This window comes from Microcaecilia unicolor, chromosome 4 (assembly GCF_901765095.1).
Source record: "Microcaecilia unicolor chromosome 4, aMicUni1.1, whole genome shotgun sequence".
NCBI lineage: Eukaryota > Metazoa > Chordata > Amphibia > Gymnophiona > Siphonopidae > Microcaecilia > Microcaecilia unicolor.
This window is the reverse complement of record NC_044034.1, coordinates 84,392,488-84,412,963: the sequence shown is the minus strand read 5'-3', so window position 1 is coordinate 84,412,963 and position 20,476 is coordinate 84,392,488. Positions and strand designations below refer to the sequence as shown.

Genomic DNA, 20,476 nt, shown 5'->3' with positions numbered 1-20,476 from the left:
CCTTGCGGGCACTGCAGGATTGCAATCCGTTATGTCGTAATGTGTTACCAATGGTTTTCGTGGTGACAGTGGTCCCAGCTGCCTTGAGATCATTGACAAGTTCCCCCCTTGTAGTTGTAGGCTGATTTCTAACCTTCCTCATGATCAAGGATACCCCACGAGGTGAGATTTTGCGTGGAGCCCCAGATCTTTGTCGATTGACAGTCATTTTGTACTTCTTCCATTTTCTTACTATGGCACCAACAGTTGTCTCCTTCTCGCCCAGCGTCTTACTGATGGTTTTGTAGCCCATTCCAGCCTTGTGCAGGTGTATGATCTTGTCCCTGACATCCTTAGACAGCTCCTTGCTCTTGGCCATTTTGTAGAGGTTAGAGTCTGACTGATTCACTGAGTCTGTGGACAGGTGTCTTTCATACAGGTGACCATTGCCGACAGCTGTCTGTCATGCAGGTAACGAGTTGATTTGGAGCATCTACCTGGTCTGTAGGGGCCAGATCTCTTACTGGTTGGTGGGGGATCAAATACTTATTTCCCTCTGCAGAATGCAAATAAATTCATATACTTTCCACAATGTGATTTTCCGGATTTAATTTATGATGTGCTATCTCTCACTGTTACCAATAACCTACCCTTCAATTATGGGCTGCTCATGTCTTTGTCAGTGGGCAAACTTACAAAATCAGCAAGGGATCAAATACTTATTTCCACCACTGTATCTATCAGCCAGCAAATGGAGATACTCTCTCTTGGCATCCAGTCCAGCTCCTCAGTAATTTCTGTCTCCAACAGGTGGATGGACACACTTTTCAGCCTCTGATTTTGAGTAAATCGCTCCTGGTCCAGTTGGTCAGCTGGTCTCCAGTTAAGCTTTGCAAGTGGCGTGAGTCTACAGAGTCATATTTGGAGGTCTTTAGATCTCTGTCTCTGGTGCCCCATGAATGTACTTCTTCCCTCATTCACCTTTCTCCTGTTTCCTGTGGAGCTCTCCTTTTCCAGCACAACAGCCTTAGAAAGTTCGTATGTTTTTCCTATGAAACTAATTTAATTTAAAAATTTCCAAGTTTAAAAAAAGAAAAAGAAGGAAAGAGGTTTACTGGCGAGAGTGGGACAGAGTATCCGTCCTGATTCTCATCTGGGGTAAGACTTGTGGAGACTGAGCTTGGGGGAGCAGCATCCAGCATTGCTAAGTCGTTTGACTCAAACACTGGAAGGACTACAGGTTCTACTTGGTGCAGGGGAGGAATCCTGACTAGAGAACTGCACGGGAGCAAGGATAGCAGGATCCCCTCCAGGTCCGTGGGGATGCATGTGGGAATCCCGCGGGGATGGACCCTGGTCCACAGGAAACCTGTAGAAGTGCCTTCCCTCTCCCGAGCGCAGGTTGCCCTTCTGGCACATACCTCAAGGTACCCTGGTGGTCTAGTGGCCTCTTCAAGGCAGAAATGATCCCCACTAAACACTCCCAAGTCACCTCATTCTTTAGTCCAGTGATTCTCAACCAGAGTGTCAGGGCACACTGGTGTCACCAAGAGCTGGAAGGTGTTTCACCAAAAGTTTGATACAGATAGTAATCCTATGCTTTCCTTAATAACCACATGTGCATGAAGCTGGGGAGAGCACAACGTAGGGAACCAGATATTGAAATTCTCATAACTACTCACTATTTGTTTTACCATCACACCCAGTGTCATTGTTGCCGCCATCCCAAGCTGGAAATATTGCTTTACCTCCCTTTCCTTCTTTTTACCATTAACCAGCACCACTGCTTCCTAAATCTACTTGTGCTTCCACCAGCCTGGGCTGGAAATGCTGCATCCTACTTCCTCAAATACTGACAGCCTGGTCCAGAAATGTGGGTTCCTGCTTTCCTACCCTGTGGCTGCGATCCCTGCTGCAAGCCTGACCCAGAAATATGGTGTCTTGCTCCATCCCTGTGACCACAAGTACTACCACAGCTGGCTGCAGAGGAGGAGGAGATGGTCTGAAAGTGCTCCCACGCCTTTGAGCTCTCTCTCCTGCCAACTGATTTTGTAGAGTGTCACACACATGAATATGGTTGAGAGCCACTGCTTTAGCCCAATCTGTTTCTGAAGCTAATGATTCCTGGTACAGCAGATGTCAGCTGCCACCATGGGCTTCTGATGGATCAAAAATTACAAGGACATAGATGTAAAGGTGTTAGAGTATCATCCTCTCCTCCTTAGTTTTCCATGAGGCACAAAAAGTTTTATTTTCCTTATTCAGGTCTCCAACCAAAACTTTATTGTTAAATGAATGAACTTTAACCAGCCTACAGGTCAATGGAAGAGCATAGGTGGTACCTCCTTGAAGAAATATTTGAGACAACAGGTATATTAATTAATTTCTGGGGATGCTGGAATTTCTCCTTAGAATCTCTATTGGAACAAGATGTCTATTGGAACAATCCAGTCAGGAAAACAAATTCTTAAATCACTTGCAACAAATGTCTAAAAAGATTTTTTAAAATCTGATTAAAATTTGATTCTTATAATAAAATAAAAATAAACCAATATTGGGGCAATTCTATAAATAGGCACCTTCTTTTAGGCACCATGATGCTATTCTATAATGTCATCTGGGCACCCAGTTTCTGTTACATACTAGCCTAACGTGCTATTAGCATGGCTTATATTTAGGTGGGTGCAGTTACCCCAGCCTTAGACCCGGTATAACTGGGTGCACCTAAATGCAGCAAGGATGTGCATAACTTTATAGTATTTTATAAGTCACACACGTAACTGGGAGGCACATCCATGTGTATATCCCCTTATGCATTTGCACACTATAGCACTTAAGCGCACCCTTACACAATAGTGCTTGTGGCGCTTATACATGTAAGTGCTAAATCTTTTGTGCATTTATGTGCACAGAGGGGTGTGTACCCTTAAGCCCCTTGTTATAGAATTGCCATTTATATACTCAAAGCTTCAATAGGAAACTCAAAATGAAAAACAAAGGGTCTAAACATGAAAGAGACTGTAATGTAAATCACAGGTAATTCAGATGCCACTCAAATTCATCCTGAGGAGCTGGAAAGACTCAAGGGGTAGAGGAGTACGTCCTTTATTCTCAAAGAAAGGCTTAGTTGTTTATGCCCTATATGTTGCTTAACTTCTACATTCCAGAGCTCATTCTTTATACTACTGCTACTACTAATTTCTGCATCGCTGTACAGATTATATTCAGGTACTTTCTGTCCCTAGGGGGCTCACAAACTAAGGTTTGTTTGTTTGTTTTTTGTTTTTTTGTACCTGGGGCAATGGGGGGTCAAGTGACTAGCCCAAGGTCACAAGGAGCTGCAGTGGGAATCGAACCCAGGTTGCCAGGATCAAAGCCCACTGCACTTACCATTAGGCTACTCCTAATAGAAAGGAACTTTGACTACACAAGCTCATGAATACGTAAGAGCTGCTTCAAATGTCTCTTGCTGCTGTGAGGTACTAAGAGCAGAGCTCATGTGCTGGTCTGAATCTGAGCATCAGGCATTGGTGACATTTTTTTTGTGGCTTACCCATTCAGGTCTGAGGCATACCGGTTGAATACTGGTATGCATTCAACTTGTAAACAGCTTTCAAGAGATGCCAACATTAGGTGGCATAATCTTAGAAATTAAATTTTCAGGCAACAGCAGTAATGTCCTTGCTTCTCATTTTACTGATGTGTTCGTTAAAAGACCTTTCTGTATCACAGGGCAGTCAGTCAGTACCACGAGCTGTTTGAAAATGAAGCGAAGTGCACAATGAAGGTAACCCATAATCCAGGAGGCGCCATCAGTCAGACTCCACTTTCTCCTGGGAAGGAGGTTGAAGTAAGTGCCTTCATGTTGCCTTTAGTTTTTTATGGGGTTACCAAGGCAACATGTTCTAAGGACAATAAAGAGGGTAGCTATACATTTAAGACAGGCAGTGTAACACAAAATCTACCGTACAGCATGTCAAATGTAGTCTTGGTAAATTCAGATGTGAACCTCACGAGAGCTGTAAAAAGTGCTGTAGAGGTTTTATATGCCATCATTGTCAGAACTGTGATTAAAAAAAAAAAAAAGAAAATGTGTGCCATACATTCACTTGAGGGGAAAGTCTTATAAAAATATTTGTCCTTCTGTTTTATATGCCTTATTTTACCAAATAAACCCCCATGTTGACAAAGCCAGCATAAATGGGCTGTGTCGGCATTGCCACACAGCTTTGTAAACAGGAGGGAGATTTCTCAATTTTCCTGATTTTTGTTTTGAACATTTCCTGCGTTTTGCTGTCCTGTTTAGATGGTCCCTTAATCCCGTATGGTTTTAATTTTTTCCCAAAGAATTAATGGTATGGATTCCATAGTGGTGTAATAGAGCTAGAGGTATGTACTGTTCTGTAGCACTTGAAATAGTCCGTTCCTATCACTGACAAAACTGTAGGAACAAATATTTCACTGTTTCCTTATGTGTCCCTATTTTCAGTAACATCCGTAGCCATCCATTTCTAAGATTCAACCTTTCCTTTCTCCTACAGTCCTAGAAGAATTAGCGTTGCTAATACACTCACTTTCTGAGCCAGATAGTCTTAGTTGTGCCTTTTCACCAGGGGCATTTCAGGTGGTTGCTTTCTAGTTCATTTTAGAGAGCTGCATGGAAACAGGAATTGCAGGAATCCTACGGAACCTGCGGGTATGACTTCCGGGTCCATGGGAATCCCGCAGGAATGGTAGAAGTCACTACAGGGTTCCCCATGGGAGGGTACTTCACATTTCTGGCAATGCCAAAGCAAGGCGGGTCCCTTTTACAATGTCGGTAGCTTTACCCCATGCTAAAACAGAACTACCGCTTATCCAACGCCTGAAAACTTTAATACACACAAATTGACACAGCACATGTTGAATTGATTTTGCAAAACGCAGTCAGGGAAATTCTGTATATGCCGCCTGACATGGAAAAGCATTCTAACAGATGCAAGGCGCCAAAACTGGGCAGAAACTGCAGATCCACTTGAAAACACATGTGCCCATTTATAGAATAATACCTATGTGTTTTTTGCACTGATCTGCAAAAGGGGAGGGGCATGATGATGAGAGGAACATGGATTGGTCAGGGCATTCCCTTAAGATGAATGCAGTGTTATAGAATAGGTCAGATCCGCACCCAGCTTGTGCACCAGGATTTACATCTGTTTTAGTGGGTGTAAATCCTCACAGCCAAAGTTAAGTGCGGATCTTGGCACTATGTGCTGTTCTGTAAAGGGCACCCATCTTGGAACACCCTTTATAGAATACTGTTCAGCACAGATTTTTTTTTTCTTTTTTTGTACCAAATTTTGAGCACCATTTACTGAATCCAGCCTCATATTTTTTTTAAGGTGTGATAATGAATACACATCACTAAAATGTTACGTGAATCTTTATTTGTAGCCACTATGTTAGTAGCCAAGTACATTACATTACAACAGAATATTCAAGAATGAACCAGCAGTCAGCAGAAATATGGAACAGAAAAAGAAGGGAAGAGAACCAAGGCATCAGATGCAGGGGTGCAAGAAGATCCAAGAGTTCACAGACAGGAGAGCGCTAGTTGGAGTCACCATCTCAGAGACCTTACCAGTGTCCTTCTGAGAAGGCTCTATGTGTTTCCATGCTCTTTAAGAGGATTCTGAATTTTTTTTTTCCTTTCAGCAGACGGAGAGCTTGCCAGGGTCTGTTCAGCCTTCAGTGTTAGGGAAAAGCGTTAAGCATCGCCCCCCTCCCATTAAACTTCCATCAAGTTCCGGAAGCAGCTCTTCAGGTAAATAGTCTCAGTTTATAGATTCTTTTCTCTCTAGATTTCTTTAGGACACTTATTTCTTTAAAAAGATTCACTTCAGTGTGGTGGTAATAAAAGAAATTGAGAGTATAGAGCAGGGTTGTCCAATCTCAGTCCTCAAGGGCCGCAATCCAGTTGGGTTTTCAGGATTTCCCCAATGACTATGTAAGAAATAACCATGAAGCACTGCCTGCATTGTATGCAAATAGATCTCATGCATATTAATTGGGGAAATCCTGAAAACCCAACCTGGTGAGAGGGCCGAGGTTGGACACCCCTAGTATAAAGCATGCCATACAGGGCCCCTTTCCCCCTCTTGGTGGATGTGAAGAAGGCCCCTGGGAGCCCTGTCATCTTGGGGACAGGGAAAAAGGTTTTATATATTAATGTGATTGACATTACACTGATGCATTTATGTATGTCCTGCCAGTGGGAACAAGGGGCCCTTGTTTATTTCCACACAATTGAACCACATATGTATCCTCCAAAGCATACTGCCAGTGAACTGTAAGGAAAAAACAAATGCAGTATTGTGTTTGTTGTTTTTAATGGCCTTTTTATTTAAGGCAGGCTAAGGTGTTTAAGGGATGACAGTTCATTTTGACTTTCCTGTGCTAATTGACATAATGTATAGAAGTGGGGCAAAACTGTGGTAGTTGCCAGTTAGCTGCACTGTAGATTAAAGCCTAAGCTTGTGTTGAAATTGTGTATTTGGGCTGGGGACAGGTCCTTGCCTGTCCAAATAGTTTTGTTTGTTTGTTTTTTTTTTTTTTCAATCATTTTTACTACATGGGATGTATAGAAACAGAAGATTTCTAGGCCCAAGATATAAGTTCCTCTTATTGAGGGTGAACCACATACATAGCAATATAATTATAAGGCAGAACACAGACAAAGTAGTTCTGTTACCTATGCTGATGCACAGTGCCTCCCACATGAAATTGTGCTAACGGTGTAATGTTGATTTACTCCATATGGATTTCACAAGTTTGATTTTAGAATGTGTAAACTGACTTGAAATAAAGCTGTACAGTGATATCATTCAATATCCCTTTCGTAACATGAAATGTGGCTGCAGAAAGGAACCAGGGCAGCTGCAGTTCTGAACTTACCTTAAAGTGTGCATCACACAAAACTGCCCTAAATATATGTGGGGTAGGAAGAGGGGACCTAGAAGTCTTTGAAAGAACTAAAATATAGTTCTTTTTAATTAGCTTGCATTTTTTTAATGGAAAATTGTTCCTTAGTACCATGAGACCAACTCTGTAGTGCCAGTCTCTGGTCCTAAACTGGCAGCAGGAGGAACAGCATTACAGTAAGATTTTGCAATTCAAAATCTAGGCCCTTCTGAGCTTGGGGAAGTGGGGGTCCTCCTTTCTATGCCGACCTCATGACCAGAGAGATTCCTTGAACATGGAAGCATGTTTTTAGTTTTTCATGTTTTACGTTGTCCAAAGAAAAAATTTGCCTGCCAGTGTATAATTGCTGTGCTGACAGTACAACCTGAGAGATTATGTAAGTAAAAAGAAAAAAAGCCACATTATTTTTTAAAAGAACTTACTGTATTTGCAGCTGCTCTTGCTATCAGTTTTTGCTTTGAAAAATATAAATATTCTTGTACTGAAGACAGTTGTGCAACTCTCTCTCTCAACAGTGACTGCATATAGTTCCCTAGGCCCTATCTGTAAATTTGGTATGTTGTTGGCTTGTTGGTCACTTCTCAATACTGCAAAATGCCAGTTTGTCAAGTACTCTGTGTCATGCATTGTGTCATGCATTTTGCAAGGGCTGCCACCTTCATATTTTGGCAAAATCATGGGTGCTACATATTAAGCATTTTTCCCATAGACACAAAATGGGAGAAAACCTTCAGTTTGTAACCCTTACTGTAGAGTGATAGAACTGCCTTTTAGTTTAAGAAAACGTAAACCTCCTCATTCTATAACATATGTGCCTAAATGTGCATGCTGTTTGTGTGTGCAGGTTATACAATACTAGCACTTATGCACATGGATGCTACAGATTCATGTGTACATGTATGTTGAGCACTAAGTGGTATTCTATATTCTTAGAGCACAGCATACATAGCAGACAAATGCAAGTGGGGTGTTCATATAGGCGAGGCATGGGTGTCTCCCACAATTATGTGTACATGTTATTGTCATATGTGTGCTAAAGTGCCGCATTTAGGCGCACACATTTACACCTGCTGTAGCCATTAAGTGGGCGCACCTAAACGTTGGGAAATAAATGCCGACTTACGCTAGTATTCTATAACAGAATCTGGATGCCCGTATCCTGTTATAGGATTTGGCATCAAACTTTCAACGCACTTTGTAGAATTGCCCCAAAATGGATATAATGGGGAAGAGCTTATTTCTTGCTACTGCCCTTGCAAAATCATAATCTGTTGCACTTGTGCTTTTTCAGGTAATATTTTTAGTCCACAGCAGGCGAGCGGCCACCTAAAATCCCCAACTCCTCCTCCTCCTAAGCCTCCCAGTCTTTCTCGGAAACAATCAGTGGATGTTAATCAAGTCAGTATGCTTTCTTCAGCTGCCATGTCCCCCGCCAGCTCTTCACAAAGTGAGTCTCGACCTAAATTCTCCATTAAATCTTCATAGGCCTTTCCAATTAGAGCTTCTCAAGAGAAAGACTCTTAGCCTATGGGACGGTGAAGCAGACACGCACAGCGTCTACTAAATATGCCCGAGCCATGCAGCGCGTCAGGCAGGTCTCTTGTTGATTGTACAGTATGTATTTTCTGTTTAATGTAAATGTTTGTTCTGTATTTTCTGTATGCACCCTTTGTGTATACCTAGTAAGATTAGTTTGATTCAACCAGTATAACTTATTTTAGGGGGGTTTATTATTATTTTATTTTTTAAGAACGTGACACCTGATGTGACAGTCTAACATTTCCAAAATGTAGCATCTTACGGTGTAAAAAATAGTAGCACATTAGACCAGTTTGAAGTTTTGCATAATTCAAGCAGCGGCTGTAAAAAGAAATTGTCTTAGTAGCCGCTATGGTTGTTAAATCTATGTATGTATATAATTGAACTATCAGTACAAAGGTGGTTATAATAAACTGTTTGCTGATTTTTTTAAACACACTCGGTTTATAAGTCATTGCAATGCTTAAAGTGTGAAAATGAGTTTAATTATAACAATTATACAATGAGATTACTTAGAAATGTAATTTTCTAAAACCAACAACAGCTAGTTTATGTTTTGGGGTTTTTTTTTTTTATTTGTTTGTTTTACAAATAGGAACATAAGTATTCAAAATTGCAAACACTGAAAATCTTTTGGTTTTTTTTAAGGCATGCAGCATTTTTTGGACATGTGCATGTGCTATCAGTGGCAGTGTACCACGGAATGATTATTTTATTTATTTATAAACCACTTTTGAGCATCAGAGCATTTACATTTGATAGCTTGGAAGGGTGTACGTTGTTTTTTTCACCTTGTCAAACCATTTTGCCCAAAGAAAATTTTAATTCTTAACCCTTATGATGTTCATATGTACACACGCATACACCTATATGGTGTCTGGAAAAAAACAGGACCCCTTACATAGTTTCAAAACACTTTGCAATTGTTTAAACATTTAGTATGACCTCTGAAAATACATTTAGTATAATGGGTTTTATTCTTAGTTAATTGATAATTTATGTTCAAAGTGTGCTCCTTCAACCATGACATATTCACGAAGTCTTCAATGCCACTGAGCTGTTTGCTCAATGAATTCTGGGATTTAATTAATTAAGAGCTAAATTGTCTTGCAAGCTCAACCTGCTGGAGCTCCATCCTGTAGGAAATTAAAATAATCAGAAATGTCTCAAATTTGAGGCAGATGTTTCTGCTGCAGTAGGATGTTTTGGGGTTATTTAGAAAAATGTTGGGGATCCTTTTTTTCTCAGGCATAAGCACATATTTTATTGCCCAGAAATGGCTAGCAGCATGGTCGCGGATACAACCTGTTGAGGTCTTCTCTATTCTGCTGGATATATAAGCTTATTGCCCCTACACTTTCGCCACTTCACCAAAAAAAGGAACCACAGAGCTGCTGCAGTTTTCACATATTAAAGAAAAGCATTGCTCTTAACGTTCACTTTATCCATTGTATGTGTAAACAGCTGGAATTGCTATATATAATAATTTACTGAAGTAGTATGTTTCTGGATTTCAAGTCTGAATTCAAAGTATTCCTTTTTTAAGTTGACTTAGCTGTGTCTTTCACTTGGATTTAATGTTATCCCACTTCATATATGTTATTGTTTGGAAGACACCCAGTGCATTGAAAGGTGAAAATTGATGCCCATTACAAACGTATAGAAATAATCCTCTTCAGTTCAAGAGTAACATGGAATCCTTGGCAGGTTTCAGATTTGTCATATTGTGAATTTTATAAGGCCATCTTAGTATGTGCTTGAATCAGATGCATTTGGGGCAATTTTGAGACCCCAGTAGGTTGCAAGTTTATTTTCAAAGGTTAACCCTGCATAAGTTTCCCTTCAAAAATATGATGGCCACAGGAATTGAACAGGTGCAAATATATCCATGAAACATATGCACAGCATTTTCGGAATGAAAGGTCCACACATATTCCCCCTGCCCCTTCATCGCTTATTTCTGGTCTTGGGGATGGGGCTGCAGTTTTCAGCCTGTTTCTTCATGGGTAGACAGCTGTTTACCTGTAGAGAAAACTATGAAAATAATCTTCAGTGTTTAACAAACATTAGAAATGATTGTGTCAAGGGACAGACTTTCCAGGTTATTACTGTACTTAATGTGCTACAATGTGCTTTTTGATCAGTTTCATCTCATGGCAGTATACATTTTTGGATAGTAGACCCAATGCAAGAACATGTAGTAATTTTACAAGGGAGTCACCAAGGGCAAAATCTTCTAAAGACAAGCAGTATCAAGCCAAGGCCTTGTGCAAACAGTTGCTGAATTTATGTGCTGCTTTTAAAGCTAACTTGAGAACCCTAAAATCAAGGGCGGGGTTCTTAGTACCAAGGTCATGTTTGTTCTGCTGAAGCCAGATTCCCTTGGATGGAATAAGAGGATTAAATTATATTGGTATAAGTTTGTTGATAATAAATGAGGGACTCTCTCACCCCAGGTGTATTAGGGATACAACCCCACTCGTAACACCTGTACAATTGGGAATGAGAAAGCACCTGGTAACTTTGTACTGATGTTAACAACCTTTATTTATGCCAGTGCTAAGGATAGATGTGTGTTATAAGATTGCACTTCGTAAAAGAAAAAGCATGAAGTGTAAACGACTGTTTTAATTCACCTACTATATTCTGATTGCAAACACATGCTAGTATCTCTTATTCCAAAGGGTATTTTATTGAATTACTTAATTTGGCTGCTAAGTATGTTGCACATACAATAGCTGTATACGATGACTGGGATTTCACATTGCTTCAGCTGTCCAAGTTTTGTATTATATAATATGTAAGGGCTAACTGAAAAAACAGTCATGTCGTGTAAAGTTAGTGTCACTGTATTGTTAGGAAACTGGAAGAAACTAGGATTGTTATATAAGATTGAGCGCTTTCTTAATTTCTATTTTTAAGAAGAATTGTCCTTTTATAACAAACTAGCATTCTTTATTTTTCTCAACAAGCAGGATCTGGAACTCCTAAACCATCTACTCCTACGCCAACCAACACCCCTTCATCAACCCCACACCCTCCTGATGCTCTGACCTCAACTCCTGTCACCCCTACTCCCCAAGATTCAGGCTTCACCCCTCAGCCCACGTTGTTAACTCCATTTGCTCAACAGCAAATGTCCCTGAACCAAGCATTGCCCGTAATGGGCATACCTCTTTCCACTATAGCAACGTCCATTACAACGGTAACCTCATCCACCCAGGTCATGGCAAACGCTACAGGACTGAATTTCATCAATGTAGTGGGCTCGGTATGGTAAGTTTATTTCATTTTAGTGGTTGATTATTATATTTTTCATCACAGTGGTTGCATAGATTATAAAATAATAATGTTGGTCAAAAAATATATTGGGTGTTTTGCACTGCTAATTCCAAACAACGGGGCCATAGCAGTATCTTTGCATATTAGTTGAGTACAGTACTTGATTGTACAGCTGTGAAAAGGAATGGTCTGAATTATTCTGAGAAAAAGACACACAAAAAGGTAACTCATGAAAATTCAATATATAAAAAGCCCATGCAAAGCCTAAAAGTGTAAAAATAAAGCCTGCCTGCCAGCCCAGGCTCATGTCCCAACCTAGCTTAAGACTTTTGGCACACCAGGACCTGCACAGGTAATGTTTGCAGGCCCCCGAGACAAGGAGAGAGATCTAGGTGCTGGGATTGCAGCACATGATGGGCAAATATAGTAGTACCATTCAGATAGCTGCCAAAGGAGCTCTATTCCGTCCTCAAATAAAGTAAAGGGTAAATAGAAAGACAGAGTTCATAGAGGGTGGAGGAGACTTTGAGGGATCATATTTCTAGGGATTGTGCATGAAGGTTGTTTGTTTGGGGAGCTTTTCATGGACCCTTGTTCCTTGTTCCTCTAGCTTTTGCCTAGGGGAGAGGGAGAGATAATAGGAACTTGCCAAAAGAGTAGGGTTGAGTAGTTTGTCTGACTTGGTGCACTCGAAGAAAAGGAAAGTAGTGGAGTATAAAATAAAGAATGGAAATCTTTAATTCTTTAAGCAAATGCTAGAGTTTTTTTCTGGCTTCTCCTATGAAGTGCCCCTCCTTCCGTGCAGTAACTTGTCTAGACAGAAGTATTTGGGGAGGCAATAGAGTGAGCAAGGCAAAGTGACATTTCCACACATCTTGCCCACATCACATCCCTTCCTTCTCCTCACATTTAAATTGGCTATTAAATACCTAAAACAGGTTCCAAAAATATTTTATTTATAAATTAACCCCACTCAATTTCAGCCACCAGTTAAAGTATCATTCAATGAATTTTTCTACCTGTGAGTGAAGTCTAGGGTCTATGCACAACTGTGTTCTGTAATATACTCTCTACATTTCCCCAATAATGAAGTTAAGAGCATAAGATAGGACATTCCCCTTACAGCTCACCATACAAAAATATATAAATGTTAAAACTGTGGTATAGGAGTGACATACTTAACTTTCCACTACCAGACACTTTGAGTATCGTACAACCCTGCAGAAAAAAATACTCGGAACCTATTTAGCAAACAGTATGCCAAATCAGCAAAAACTGCTAGGACTCAAAAAAGTAAGAACCCTACCTACAAAAGTCCATAGAGCAACTATTACATCAGGCCTTAGAACATTCATACTCTTCCTATTGGGGAAGCAGATCCCTACACAGGAACTAATACCCATTCAGAATCCCTCACCTCAATGACACACTCAGAACGTAGAAAGACCTTGACCTAATATAGAATAAGAACCAGAAATTAGAAACAAACATGCACACAAAAAGTGAAATAAAGCTAGACTGGGCAATACAATACTGAAAAAGGAGAAACAAATGTGTTTACCCCTACGTTTTGCAAAATACAAAAAGAGAAGAGATGTATGTTTCCTCTAAACTGCTACATTCCAAACCTCAAAAATTGAAAAAAAAAACAACTTTTGTTAGGTTAGTCCTTCCCTTTCCATTTCTCCTTTGCCCCTTGTCTTCTTACCTTCCTTCTCTATATCTGTCTGCCACTGATCTTTATTTTATGTTTCTTCAACTTTTCTCTATATTCACTCATATGTGATTTTTACCCCTCATTCTCCCTTTCTCTCATCCTCTAACCCTTAGTCTCGTTTTCATCTACCATCTACCTACCAACTTTTCCCATCTCCCACTCATCTCCTGTCCAGCATCCTTCTGCCCTCTCTCTGTCTCTCTCTGACCTGTTTCCTAGTCCTCAATTACCTTCCCCCATCTCCTCACCAGCCCCAGCTCCATTCCTGTTTCTTCTTCCTTCTCTTGCCTCCAAGCCATTCTTCTTTCTTTTACTCTCTACACTATCTCCTACTATCTCTCACAATCTTTTTAAACCCCATTTCCACATTCACTCAACCCCTTCAGAAACCCATTCTATTCCTGTTATATCCTTTCCCTTTTCAATGCCTTTCATCTTCTCTCCAGTCTTCCAGGTTATTCACACTGTGTCTCAACCTTTCCCCACAGTTTATTACCTTTCTCTTACTCCCCTCATTTCACACCCTCATTCATTCTCCTAACCCATCTAAAAATTGCCATGTTCTCACTAAATCCTCCAGATTTCCACTCTCCCAACCATAATTCCCTGCTCTGCCTTTCAACTCTGTCCTGCTGAAATCACCAAGTTCAGTTCTTCTGCTTTGTCCCACCAAGTCCATGAGTCTCAGCTGTCTTCTGTTCTGTACCCCTTCTCCTCCCACCTCCCTGGTCTCCAAACCCCATCCTTGGCCCACCACCCGTAAGCTGATCCAGCTGGGGCTGCAGCTCTGGTGGCAACAACAGGTCACACAGCCCCTCCTTCTCTCCTTACAAAGGCAGAGCCATGCAATTCAAGCATGCTGTGTTTAAACTGTGGGACTGTGTGTCTGTAGTAGAGTTGAACGGGGTCAGAAATCTAACCTGTCCCCGTAGGGAAGCTAACCCGTCCCCACCTCAAGTAATTTTCTCCATCCCAGCCCCCGGCCTGCCCTTCCCTTGCCGTTCTGCAGTCACCTTGGCCCCCCTCCCAAGAAAAACAGATTCTATAAGCAGTAAAAATACTAGTAAAAGTAACATAAATAATTTTCTTCCATACTCTAAATACAAAATTAAGATACACATATCCATGAGCAGCATGTCCCCCTCTCCTCTCCATCCCCTTCAATCCCATGTTCTCTATTTCCACTTACCAATCTTTTTCCCCCTCTTCCATGCACCCACCCACACTCCCTCCATCCTTTTTACCAAGGAGGTTAGACAAAAGAGGAGACATACATATTCTAGACCTCTCCTCCAGCCCTGGGTGCCCTCCCAGCACATATCTCAAGACAGTAGTCTAGTGGATTCTTCGGGGCAGGCAAGATCCTCAATCTTTCCTACCTGCTGCCACTGACGCTGTTGCTGCCACATTGCTTTTTTAAATCACTGCCGAGACTTCCGCTGAAGTCTTGCGAGGCCGCCGCTGAAAGTCTCAGCAGCCATTTTAAAGATAATGATGCGGCAGAGAGCAGGAAAGACTGGGGATCTTTCCTGCCCCAAAGAATCCACTAGACCACCAGGGTGGCTTGAGGTATGTGACGGGAGGGCACCCTGCGGCTCAGGGGAGGAGAGGCAAAGCTCAGATTGCTGTGCATTTCTGGGGGGACCCCACAAGACCTGGGTATATCCCTGCGGGATCCCCGCAAATCTGGAGGGTATCCCCACTCCCGTGCAGCTTTCTAGTCTGGAGCCCTGTATGATTCAAACATTTGTTTTGATCCACATGGTTGAAATAGATGTTTGAACCACACAGGACTACATAGATATAGAACCCCACAGTTCAACCGGAGCAGGTTTGAACTGCACAGCCCAACCTCTTTAAGGATGCCAATTTTTGGAGAGCGGCACATACCACCCCATAGCAACATATATGCTTCCATTAGTAGACCTATCTTTTATTAGTATGAATGAAAGAGTAAAGTCATGATGCGGACTAGGAATGCCATAGTTTGGGCTTTTTGTTTGGGGTTTTTGTTTTGTTTTTTTTTAACTGCTTACGGTTTTATTAATGTTTGCAACTTTTGTTCTACACATTTCCTTGTCAAATTAGTTTATATTTCACCAGTTGCTGTCCTTTTTCCAGCAACTTCTTTTGTGCTATCAATTAGGGATTTTGAGTGGCATCATTATCTTCATAATCATTATTGTTCACCATAGTTCTTATGGACTGTCAGAGCCAGTAGTGTGAATCATTCTTTTTGCCCAAGGTCCTTTCCTGTCCTGAGCCAGGTGTCATAATGCATTATAATTAATTTCAGATGTTTGGGGAGACTACATTAGTCTGCCTAAACAGTGTAATGAATGATTCATGGTTTCTTTGTAGGCGCTGATAACTTTTGTTGGACCAGCATGAAAGTTGTCCAAAAATGAAAAGAGCCATGAGTTTTCAAGACCACACACAGGGCCTTCTTCAGTTGTGTTCTTTAGATCTGAAGAAGGAATCTGTGTGTTCTAAAACGGATGCACATCTTTCTCTTTATAAGGTTTTTATGTTTCTCCAAGACAATCTGCAGATTTCAGTTTTCTTGAGTATCAGTACAACTGCCATAACTAAGCAGTGCCTGACACCATCAACACTAGCTATGACTTTTTGAAGTGGAGTCAGTGTATTGATTGTGATGAACACATTCCTTTTATAGCCTCCATTTCATTATTTCAAGAGATGTCAGCCAGGGGTCAAGCACGAGTTGAGGAACCCTTTTCTTTTTTTGTAGCTATCTAAATCCAAAAGTAGTAATGTAACATTCAGAATGGTGCTTTGAGAGGTTTGATGTCTCTCCATGTGAAAATTGAATGCATATATTAAGCTTGGAATTAAACTAAAGATGGGCAAAACTGTAACAGATTTTTTGTCTCCTGTGTTAAACATCAGAGGAGAAATTAAAACAATATGTTTGCACAGCTAAGCCTAGTCTATTTCCAGGTCCTGTATTTCCTAATCTCTTGCTGGCTCCTATCATAAAGGAATTCACAGTGGAGCAAATAGTTCCCAGCTAGGGGACTTGAAAGCCTCAGGGAGGGAATACCTTTTACTGTGAAACTTTAAAAAGCTACAAAAGAAATACATATTTTGCTCTGAAGACAAGAGATACTTAATGTCGCCCAAGTGGGTCATGTGACCATGCATAGTGCCAAAAGGATGAAATTTACAGAGCAGGCTCACAGCTGTTCTCAATTTCTGGTTTTCTGTCTGCCCAGTGACACATATTCCAGCAGACTCTATGACTTTCTTCAGCATCCGTTCTAATTTTTTCCTAGCCTCAGCCAGAGACTTTTTATATTACCTTCTTAGTTCCTCAGTCAGGTTTTTTTTGTATCCACAAATTTTCATTCTTTGATGATCTGCTAAATTTTCATTCCTACTCCTGATCTGTTTTAAGCAGAAAACAAGGTATTAGGCAGGCTTCCAGCTGATTTTTCTTTTTGAAGGCATCTTTTCTCTAAAAGAAGATTTGCCATCTTCACATTAACTGTTCTTCTCTTCATACTAGTGTGCACAAAAGATATCCATCATTGACCATGACAGTGTGCTACATCTGCTTCAAACAGGACCTTGATGCTTATAATTGTAAAATATGCTGTAGGATGTTACCTAGAACAGTTAGGTCCCAGAAAAACAGGTTCTGTATTTTCCCTTGCTGATGAACTTTAAGTCGCTTCAAGAAGGTGGTCTCAAAAGCAGAAGATGTGGCCTAGGAAGCCAACCACAGTTGCATTGGTGACCAGGTATCACTGAAAAGATCCTTAGTGTCGTATTGGTGAATCACTCCAAGGGTAAGCTAAAAACATTGATCCTAATCTCAGTCTCCCTACTTGAGTTTGGACAAGAATTGCAAAGATTTGTATTAGTAGCTGAAAGCAGCAAACACCAGGTCCCAAGCAGAGACTTTGTCACTTCAGCTGATGTCCTCAGTGTACTGCTCTAAGTGCTCAGACATAATAGAAGTTCCACATACTCTGAGGTCTGTCTCCTTGGGGAAGATTTGCAAGACTGATATGGCATTTAGTTCATACAATCACATCATATTATTGACCAGAGATGGCGTCCAGTCAAGATAGGAAGTTTGAACTTTTTCTTCGGCCTATTCAAGGAGGATAGAGTTCATTTCTGTGGTCCATTTTTATTATTTATTTATTTATTTGCTGCATTTGTACCCCACATTTTCCCACCTATTTGCAGGCTCAGTGTGGCTTACAATGTTCCTTCATGGCATTTGCCACTCCAGAGTAAAAAGGTACAGTTGATATTAAATAGAGAACATGGATAACCTAATAGATTATGTGAATAAGCATAGTGGATCGCTATTACAGAGTAAAAGAGACAGTTGGTGTTACCTAAAGAATATTGATGACCTGGTAGATTAAACAGATAGATTAATAGAACGTCATTTCAGAGTATAGATGCAATTTGTATACTACAGAGAATATAGATGATCTACAAGAACTAAACAATAAGCATAGGGAGAAAACATTTTGGATATCAAGAGGTGTTGTATTACAGTTTACTATTATGGGTCATTGTGGTATGCCTTGTTGAAGAGATAGGTCTTCAGTGATTTGCGAAAGTTGATTAGATAGTAAATTATTTTCAGGTCCATTGACAATGTGTTCCACAGCTGTGTGCTCATATAGGGGAAGCTAGATGCATATGTTAGTTTGTATTTTAGTCCTCTACAACTGGGGAAGTGAAGATTCAGGAATGTGCATGCTGATCTTTTAGCATTTCTGGATGGCAAGTCAATCAGGTCTGTCATATAGGTCGGAGCATCTCCGTGGATGATTTTGTGAACCAGGGTACAGACCTTAAACGTAATACGTTCTTTAAGTGGAAGCAAGTGTAATCTTTCTCTTAGGGGTTTGGCGCTTTCATATTTTGTTTTACCGAATATGATTGACTTGTCTTCCCCATTGTCAACGTTAAAAACCTGAAAAAAGGGTTTTCCCCAGCCCAAAAACTGGAGTGGAGGAGTGGTCTAGTGGTTAGGGTGATGGACTTTGGTCCTGGGGAACTGAGGAACTGAGTTCGATTCCCACTTCAGGCACAGGCAGCTCCTTGTGATTCTGGGCAAGTCACTTAACCCTCCATTGCCCCATGTAAGCCACATTGAGCCTGCCATGAGTGGGAAAGCGCGGGGTACAAATGTAACAAAAATTAAAAAATAAATAAAAACTGTTGTCACTCGTTAGTTATTGCTTGCTTTTTTTTGTTTCATAGAAACATAGAAAATGGTGGCAGATAAAGACCACTATCCAGTCTGCCCATTCATACCATTTACTGTTCCTTTCCCTTAAAGATCCTGTGGGAGTGGAAGAGATGGATGGGCAAACTGGATAGGCCATATGGTCAATATCTGATGCCATGTGCTATGTTTCTGTGGTTATTTCTTTCTTCCTTTTATGTTGCAATGACCAATGAGTGACAACAGTTGACAATCGAGTTTTGTTAGAAAGTCCCATTTACATCACATGCAGGCTCATTTTCAAAAGAGAAGGACGCTCATCTTTCGACATAAATCGGAAGATGGGTGTCCTCGCAGGGTCGTCCAAATCGGTATAATCGAAAGCCAATTTTGAACGTCCCCAACTGCTTTCCGTCGCAGAGGTGGCCATAGTTCAAGGGGGCATGTCAGAGGCGTAGCGAAGGCGGGACTTGGGCAATCCTAACACTTGAACGTCCTCGACCCATAATCGAAAGAAACAAGGACGTCCCTGACAAACACTTGGGCGACTTTACCTGGTCGTGTTTTTCTTACGACCAAGGCACCAGATGACCACCGAAGAGAATCTGGGATGACCGCCCCTTACTCCCCCAGTGGTCACTAACCCCCTCCCACCCTCAAAAAATATCTTTCAAAATATTGATTTGCCAGCCTCAAATGTCATACTCAGGTCCATCACAGCAGTATGCAGGTCCCTGGAGCAGTTTTAGTGGGTGCAGTGCACTTCATGCAGGTGGACCCAGGCCCATCCCCCCTACCTGTTACGTTTGTGGAGGAAACAGCTGGGCTTTGGGGCAGGTTGGGAGTCAGTGCACAAGGTAAGGGAGCTATGTACCTGGGAGCAATTTATGTCAGGGGGACCAGTGCACTACAAATGCTGGCTCCTCCCATGACCATTTAGTCGTTTCTGAGATGGACGTCCTTAGTTTAGATTATCGCCGAAAATCAGAAACGACCAAGTCTAGGGATGACCAAATTTCAGGATTTGGACGTCCCTGACCGTATTATTGAAACGAAAGATGGACATCCATCTTGTTTTGAAAATACGGGTTTCCCCGCCCCGAATCACGACAATTTGCGAGGATGTCCAAATCGAAACGAGGATGTCCCTTTCAAAAATGCCCCTCATGGTATATTTGCTTGTCTTTAGATAACACCTGTTTACAGATAAGCTTTCTCTGAAGACACTAGGCATACAAACCTACTCTTTTGTGAGCTTGGCTATATACAAACTGAGATCAGCTGTGGATTTTTACTTCAGCTCTGCAACATGCTTGGTCGTGGTGATAACTGTTTATAGTCTTTCACTTTAAGCAGGCTAATTTCTTTGTGCAGGGATAGCATAAGTATCAATCAGATCCCAGTATTACATAAATTCCCACTCAATCTCAATGATTCAGGAAAAATTTATCAGAGGTGACGTATTTCAAGTGAGCAAAACAATCTCACTCACTGCTCTCCCAGTATCGTTATTCGTCCCTTTTTTAAAAATAAATATTTGTCCATAACCAAATTCCCAAGGATTAGTATCTAATATAATCACATAACCTTTCTGAGGAAAATAATAATGTACTATTTTATTCCTGTGCTTGTCATTCCCTTTTTAACTTCTGGGGACAATAATGAAGATTGAAGCTCTGGAAGTAATCCATCTTTATAAATCAGTTCTCTGTTTTATTTCAATTTTCATATCTTGACTGGTGCACCACAACTGTATATGAGTCACTCAGTCACATGCTGCC

General features: G+C 41.0%; 1 protein-coding gene across 10 annotated transcripts in view; it reads left to right on the top strand.

Moving 5' to 3' along the window:
* Positions 1-20,476, top strand: part of SUPT20H (SPT20 homolog, SAGA complex component) — a 167,924-nt gene that overhangs the window by 102,262 nt on the left and 45,186 nt on the right. For 5 of the 10 annotated variants that reach the window (XM_030200390.1, XM_030200392.1, XM_030200395.1 and 2 more), the window contains exons 16-19: positions 3,712-3,829; positions 5,674-5,782; positions 8,231-8,386; positions 11,451-11,754. In XM_030200390.1, coding sequence (XP_030056250.1) covers positions 3,712-3,829; positions 5,674-5,782; positions 8,231-8,386; positions 11,451-11,754 — 687 coding nt within the window. The remainder of the gene's footprint in view (positions 1-3,711; positions 3,830-5,673; positions 5,783-8,230; positions 8,387-11,450; positions 11,755-20,476) is intronic. The other 5 variants (XM_030200396.1, XM_030200394.1, XM_030200393.1 and 2 more) reach the window with 5 other exon arrangements.